This window comes from Plutella xylostella, chromosome 21 (genome assembly GCF_932276165.1).
Source record: "Plutella xylostella chromosome 21, ilPluXylo3.1, whole genome shotgun sequence".
Lineage (NCBI taxonomy): Eukaryota > Metazoa > Arthropoda > Insecta > Lepidoptera > Plutellidae > Plutella > Plutella xylostella.
The window spans coordinates 9,183,491-9,191,730 of NC_064001.1; the positions used below are offsets into that span (position 1 = coordinate 9,183,491).

Consider the following 8,240-nt stretch of genomic DNA (forward strand, 5'->3'; position numbering starts at 1 on the left):
TTACGTAATTTCCTAAAATAATTCGCACACAAGCTTACCTTATCGATTTTCCAATTGCATATTGCAAATACAAACATAATAATTTAATAAAAGATGTTTGTTTTCTAATGTAAAGACTTAACAAAAATACTTTCAAAGAATAGCGGCAAACTTTTCGGCGGAAAATTGAACATGGCGCCGGCGCGCCTCCAGTCCAGCGCGCATGCGCCATAGAGATGTACCTAGTGCAATGTTCCTTGCTTCCGACCTATGCTTGAATGAAAAAATAATCGATGCTGGATCGATTCCTGGGTAGATACTTTTATTATAATCATATTCGTTTATGGTAAATACATTAGGTACTCATCGGAAATTAGTACTGATAAGGTATTTGGCTTTTGTAAGTATTCGATACTTTTCCTCATCCCTTACACATCTACTTTTATTACGTATCATCAACTTTTAAACATTTAAGTAAGAACATAAAATATCGTGGAAAAATTTTAGACCTTACTTAGATAAAAACTATAGTAAAAAATGTTTAAATCATTCGAGTTCAATAATCGATTATATTCGATTACTGTCACTATTTTATCAATTTACCCCATCTCTACTCTATTTTTTTTTTAATCGCTTGGAAAAGTCCATAGAACATCATAGAAGCATTATGAATATTTTTTCTAGCCAATGTTACCAGTTGCAATAATTAATTATGAAAATGTTACATAAATAATAGAAATTATCACGAAAACCAATATAAATGGAGAGTATTTAATTCTTTTCATTATTTTCAACTACTATTTAGAATAATTAAATTTATTTGGAGTACTTTAAGGTTAAAAAAGTATATCGATATTTTCGATTGTAATTTCCTTATGTTCATGGCCACACTCATGGAGCCACTGACAGGACTAACTCGGAATATGGAACAGGCTACCTCGGTATATGGAAGAAACCATAATCCTACCTCGGCATTAGGGCAAATCGACATGTGTAATAAATTATATTTTTTTAAGTATAATTAATGTGTTATCAATGAATCTGTGTTAAGAAATATAAAATTTAACGTATATTCTTACAGAAGACAATATTTCACATCAATATTGATGGTTACAAATGCTTATTTTTCTTACTTACTTTCAAATGTTGTTATTTACCTCGGAATATGGACCCGTTACCTTATTTAAAATTACACTAAGCATAACTTTTACAATAATCATATTTAATAATATGCCTTTAACATTTAATAGGTAGATCTTCATCGTTATCATTACGATTATGAATGAACTATGTATTTATGAAACATTGGTCTTGACCTCTAATGATAAACCGACCAAAGTAAAATGCTATGAAGGAAATTTGATTTGCATACGCGTTGCCAACTATTTACTGGTGTCGGGTTTTATAAAACCAGTCTGACAACGTTTTTGAGTGCGTCGTATTGTATATTGTATCTCATTCAGATTTTTATAAAAAATATGGTGTATTTGATTCTTATAGGTAAGTAAATTAATGATCATTTTGAAAATGAGTGTAATTTTTAGTTTACCTACTAGTAATTATGGTTAACTTCTGTTTTTTTTCAGTCTTTACTTGTTTCACATTTATAAACAGTGCGCCACAATTGGTAAGTTACTCTTGAATTTGTTATAATCTGCTGCACTTTAATTAGGCATGTAGGCTAATATTTATGTTGCAGTAGCACTATAATGACAATAAAAACTGACAGTTCTGCACACTGTTTGGTATTTGCTAATACAGATTACCTACCTAATTACTTTCTGTTTTTATCAGAAATCACAAAAACAATGTCCGTGGAGACTCGCCCAGAGATGAATATGAATATGAATATATTTTTATTTCAAAATTTAACACAACTTACAATGCTATTGTACAATTGAGTGGATATCTCATATGGATGGTTTGAGATACACTTGACTTTATCAAGATTATGTTCGCCTAGTGTGGAATTTGCAGCAACATTACAAAATCTACTTAAACAATTTGTTAATAAACGTTTTTATTTTACTTACTTACCTACTATGTGAATGACTTGCTAAATATTGTTTTTCTGTTTGTGCACTGTTATCACAATCATTAAAATGTAATTGAATTTGTAAACCTCATCTATTTTAAACAATTCTATACTTATGCATGTACCTAATTTTATTTTACTCTATATTGAATCAAAATTACCTATCTGTGACTTTGTCGTATTATTTTTTCAGGAAGACAGATGGTCTTGGGGTTTTATTGAAGATGATGTAAATACTACAAAAGCACCTGAATTTCCTATTCAGGTATGCATATACGCAAATTAATTACACATAATAGCTAAGTTTCTAAATAATAACAGAAAAAAATGTTTACTATTTTATCTTTCAGGAGGATGATAAATCGTGGGGATATCTTGATGAAACTGAAGTCACAGTAAGTATTTTTAGCCTAATAATTTATATCCATTTTCATGTTACGAAAGTAGTTTAATAAAACTGATAACATTATTTTACGATATTGCAATTTAGTGCTAATTTTATTTTATTTATGTATTTAATCAAACTTAACTTTTCTCCTCTCACAAAACTACTTTCTCTACTTATTTTTTTATTTTTTTTTATTTATTGAATTATAGGTATGAATTACTAAATTAAATGTTAGCACAAAAAGTTCATAGTTCATTCATCTATTTATCTGTGTGTAATTTCAGACACGTTTAAGGGATTTAGATGAAGACAAAAAATGTGCCCCGTTCAACCCCAAAGTACCCGACTTCAAGGCTGCACATCGAAGGATCATACAAACGAGTCAGTGTTCATATAAATTTTACATGATTTTCACATATTTAAGTTATCTTGAGTCTCTCCTAACTAACTTCACACTACTTTGTATTCGGACATGCGCAATATACGCCACCAACCACTACTTCTTCATCTCTTGTGACGAAAACATGACCTAAGGTTTGTGTTGGCCGCTACTCCACCCCCTCAGAATAAATAAATTGCATTGCGATGTGACGCATCACAAACACCTGCGACACTAATCAAGCATTTGCCCTGAAAACAGTCGCAATTTTTTGCGATGCGACGTCACAACAAGCCCTAAAGTCGTAAGATAAACTCTTATTATATATATATATATACCAATAAGAGGTAATCTATATATATATATATATATATATACCAATATCTGTGTTTAAATTCATTCATACTTATCTAAATAATTATAATTTTTTTTCCTCTCTTCCAGAATGCTACGAATACATTTGGCTGATTAAATACAGGGAAAAAGCAAAAAAAAAGAATGAAGCATGTAAGTTACTTAAACATATATTTAAATCAACTTCAAAACACCGCTACGAAATATAAAGTCTGAAATAGTAAGTAAGCACACAAAGTCGGGCGTCTGGACACAAAGCAATTTCTTCAAGCCAACCCATGATTAAAATACTGTTCTTTTTGCAGGTTTTTCAGAACCAGAATTGCGTCCCGAAGGATCAAATATCGACTCAGGTGCCAGATACGTGTACCAAGGAGAATATCCACACATGGTAAGTATACAGATTTATCTTTATTTCACGTTTCTTCTATAATGTCCAAAAACAAACGATTGTTCTTTTATAAATAATAAACGAGCATGTAATGTACTCTACATAGTACCTATGTACTTATACAGCTATAATAATGGACTGTGTAAGTAAGTATGTCGGGTATGCACATCTAACTGACAGCAGATAGTTCATTGATACCAAACATTTCATCCCGTACCTAATCTAGAGAGACAGCAATAATTTGATTGGCAGTACCTGTTGAATACTCTTTAAGACTGAACTATATTATTGTTTTATATATTTTATATATTTATAATATTAAAAGTACATTAATCATAACATGTACCAGGCTGCCATAGGTTGGAGAAGGGTCAACGGCAGCTTGGACTTCAGATGCGGTGGATCTCTGATAAGCTCCAAGTTCGTCCTGACTGCGGCACAATGCACTGCTGTGAGGATTGATACGACACTGCCCGACAGAGAGCCGCACTCGGTCCGACTTGGACATACCACTGCTTTGGATACTGTAAGTATTGATGAATTAGGAAATATTGTTAATGATAAATTTGCAGGCAAGGAGAGCCAGACAATGGCGGCTTCAGACTAAAATTCTTAAGCCTATACTAATGAGAACATATATATGAGAATCTAAACTACGTTTTTTTATATTACAGTATAGTAGGTACCATTGAACTTTGAATATGATGATGATATATGAAACTTAAATAAATACTTATCCAAGTTAGCGTCCACGTATAAATACTATGAAATTTCTTAACTTACAGAAAGCCATGCCTGAAAACTCTCTTGACATAAAAATACATCGGATTATAAGAAGCCCTAAATTCATAGCTGGAAAAAAATACAACGACATTGCACTGTTGGAACTAGAGGCAGATGTGAAATTCTCAAAGTTCATTCAACCCGCATGCCTGTACCACATACCTGATGTCCTGAAACTGAGTAAGAAGGCCAGGGCTACTGGATGGGGCATCTTTTCTGAAGGTAAAATCTTGATTTCATGTTGGAGACTCAAGAATGCTTCCTTCACTCTTAAACAAATCTCCCGTAAACAATAAACTGTAATACTTCTCCAAAATGGGTTAAAGACATACCCCCTTATTTATAGAGATCTTACAGAACGTTTTAACTAATAAACTGTTTTGTCCCTCTCCGACAAAGAACAATTTGTTCTTTGGCAGAGAGGGACAAAACAGTTTATTAGTTAAACGTCTTGTAACTTTTCTATGAATAAGGGGGTTATTCTCCAAGCTTGGAAATAACAAAAAAGCATGAAATAACCAATATCTTTCTCGCCAACTGCAACTGCTAACCGGAACCCACGACACAACAAGACACATCAAGTTACCTCTCACTCTTACTTGAAAAATAATAATCAACTTCCTACTTATTTCACAGCTGCACTAGAAACACCGAAACTTAAAGTAGCACATCTCAACATAGTGGACGATGCGACCTGCAACGCACAGTTGGGCAGGCTGTGCGGGCGAGCCTGGTGCAGGGTGAGAGACCAGGTCTGCAGCGGAGACCCCACCGGAGCCGTGGATACGTGCTGGGTAAATAAGGCTTAAAAATTACAGCAACTAGAACCTAAACTAAAAAAAACTGCGTCAATTTATAACCTGGCCTATCTGTCATCATGCATTTTAAAAGACTATTTTCGTTGTTCGGCAATTCGCTTCACAATAATTATAGTCTGTAGGTCCTGAAACAGTAAGGTCGAGAACAGAGTGAAGCTCTCTTTGAGTGAACCTTTGGCAGCAGTAGATTATTGTTTCACCATGGTGGTATATAGGAAACTAACCCTTCTCACCCCATTTCAGGGTGATTCCGGTGGTCCACTTCAAGTGGAGATCCCGCTACCGACTACGGAGGGGAAGATCCACTATGTCATTGGCATCACGTCGTTTGGAGTGGGGTGCGGACAGCCAGATACCCCGGGAGTATACACGAAGGTCTCCAGTTATCTCGACTGGATTGAGAGCGTGGTTTGGCCGCAAGGGTAGCTGAACTTTGATGCTGCATTGATGAACCGCCAATGCAGAAAGTGGTCTGGGGATTTTAACGGACAGAATAAGTAATCCTCTGACTGATTTGACTGAACCCAAGTATGTGTTTTTATGAGCCATTTATTATTTAAACATTTACCTTGATGTTAAAAATATATTATATTATATGAAAACCAATGTTTGTAATTACTGGCCGACACAAATTAAAACAAAAAATATTTTTGTCATTTTGCATGACAAGGTATTGTAGGTGAATAAGTAGGTACCTATAGATAGTAGATATCTTTTTATCAAACCGCGAAGAGGAAAAAACACAGTGGTGAAGATATGCCCGAATAGAACTGCCTTTTTTCTTTTTCTATTATTACTCGATTTCGCTTTGCTGATCTCATGAGAGGGTTTCCCTCGCGGCAGTTTGAATGCGTAGTACAGACACGCAAGCATGAACTACATAGCGGCGTCACTAGGGCATAGATACAATACAGGTGTTGCAGAAATTGTGGGTATATTAAGCAAAAAGTATGCTATATATGTTCGCGACAATCGATAATTAGCGTAGATCACTCGCGAAGGTTCTGGAACATTCCATCACTTTCCAGTAGTTTCGATAATGTTCTAGAAAGATTAGTATGGATGCAATAGTCTACAAGAGTCTGGAAGCTTCTAGAACAATAGTTAGGGAATGTTCCACAACGTCCGCGAACTTTCTAGATGCTAAGTTAGGTACTTATAGTTACTAGATAAGAATGGAATGTTTATACCTACTTAGTAATAATAATAATAAATAGTGTGACCTCGGGTATCTCTGGAACTTTCGGGAAGATCGCTCGCCGGCCTATATAAAGCGAGGTGTCCGGCGCACATTAAGTTCAGTTTAATAGCAACAGTCGAACAGTTCAGTTTAATAGTAACAGTCGAACAGTTCAGTTTAATAGTAACAGTCGAACAGTTCAGTTCAATAGTAAGACTCAAACAGTAAACATCAAGCGAATAGTGAACTTCTCCAGAGATCCTCGAAGTAAATAGTGATAGTAATACTGGTGTTTTCTTTTAAGATAGTACCATCCGGCGTTCGTAATAGTTGTGAGTCGTGTCGAAGGGGCTCACATTTATGGTCCTTCGAGCCGGATAGTTATAGTCGAACCGGCATTCGTTCGTGAAGTGACCTTACATTTATGGTCATTCGTGCATCCGGATTGGAAGAAAAGAAGATGCCTGTAACGAGGTCTCAGAAGTCGTACGCAGTGAAGAGGACTACGGACGAGAAATCTGCCGTCTCCACGACGAGGTCTGCAGATGCAACGGAGTACGCATCGGCATTGGGTGCAACCACAGGAGGTACATCAGGTCCACAACCGCCGTCAGAGCCGACGACGGAGACGCTGCACCCTCCATTGTTGCCACCCTCCCCTATAGTCGTTGCCGGTGTCACAACTGCCGTTGCCCCCGCCGCCGCAGTCAGCGCTGCAATAGATAGTGTCGAGTCAACATTGACAAATCAGGGAAGATCATGTCTTCCATGTTCGTCGCGCTCCACTGCTACTCGTGCACGGCGAAGAGAATTGGCCCAGGCTCGATTGGAACATCTCGAGCGAGGAAAAGAGTCGGCCATAGCTAAAGTGGAGGCAGCTATGTTTAATGTTGAATTGGCTGCAGCCAAGGTCGCCGCGCTAGAGGAGGACTCGGAAGAGGAGCAAATAGAAGGAAGTGTCTACGAGTCTAGATCGTCGAAGAACGGAACTTCACATCCACCAAGTTTATCGCGCCACATTGATTCTCGTCCATGGCGCAGAGAATTACAGGCCCGCTTGGAACTTCTTGAGCGACAAAAGAAGATGGCTAAAGCTAACGCTCTGGTGGCCATAGCTGCAGCTAAAGCTAAAGCTGATGAAGAAGAATTAAAAGCTGAATTGGCTGAAGCCAAGGTCGCTGCACTAGAAGAAGAGATAAAACAAGCACGGGTTCAGAGAAGTACACTCGCACGCGCATCGCAAGACGTCACCACGTGCCAAGTTCTGCCTGAACCTGCGGGAAATGTTGTCGCCAGCGGAGTTACGTCTGAACCTGCGGAAGTAATCGTCGCCAGTGAAAACCGGCGGGAGCCACAGCGGAACGAACCGCTGCAGGAAAATAGAGTGGCTCCTGAATGCAGTGTAACATCGCAAGTAAACGCAGTTAGAGTAGAGGCGACGAGAGAAAAAGTGAACTATGTGTCAGGAGACTTATCCTTTGACCCTGAATAAAAAGAAGTCGTCGACAGCCAACCTGTGGTGGAAGTCTTGCCCTGCCTTCACCCGCCTGAACCTGTGGAAAACGTCATCGCAAGCGGAGTTACGCCTGAACTTGCGGAAGAAGTCGCAGTTAGCCAAGTGCATGTCTCGCCTGAACCTGCGGAATACATCAATGCCAGTGAAAACCGGCGGGAGCCACAGCGGAACAAACCGCAACAGATTTATACAGTGGCTCCAGATAGTGTCACATCGACAAGTGAGCCAGTCAATGCTGACAGTGAGGGGCCAACACTGCCGCCCCCAGCTGAAGTCGTCGGAGCACTCACACCATCAATAGACACGAACATAGATCGTTGTCTAGAGAATCGTGAGATGAGTGTGACTGCCATGGAAATGGTTCGTCTCTCCAAAAGATTAGACAGTCCGACAGATACGAGTAGTGAGCAGTGGCGG

At 38.0% G+C, this 8,240-nt stretch overlaps 1 protein-coding gene across 1 annotated transcript; it reads left to right on the forward strand.

The window, feature by feature from the left end:
* Positions 1-1,352: 1,352 nt before the first annotated feature.
* Positions 1,353-5,729, forward strand: LOC125488449 (trypsin-1-like). The gene is made up of 11 exons (XM_048628794.1): positions 1,353-1,479; positions 1,566-1,606; positions 2,208-2,279; positions 2,365-2,409; positions 2,687-2,783; positions 3,226-3,288; positions 3,441-3,526; positions 3,876-4,052; positions 4,312-4,531; positions 4,946-5,103; positions 5,371-5,729. Exons 1-11 carry the CDS (start codon positions 1,458-1,460, stop codon positions 5,551-5,553), a joined length of 1,164 nt encoding a protein of 387 aa, XP_048484751.1. The 5' UTR covers positions 1,353-1,457; the 3' UTR covers positions 5,554-5,729.
* Positions 5,730-8,240: the final 2,511 nt, after the last annotated feature.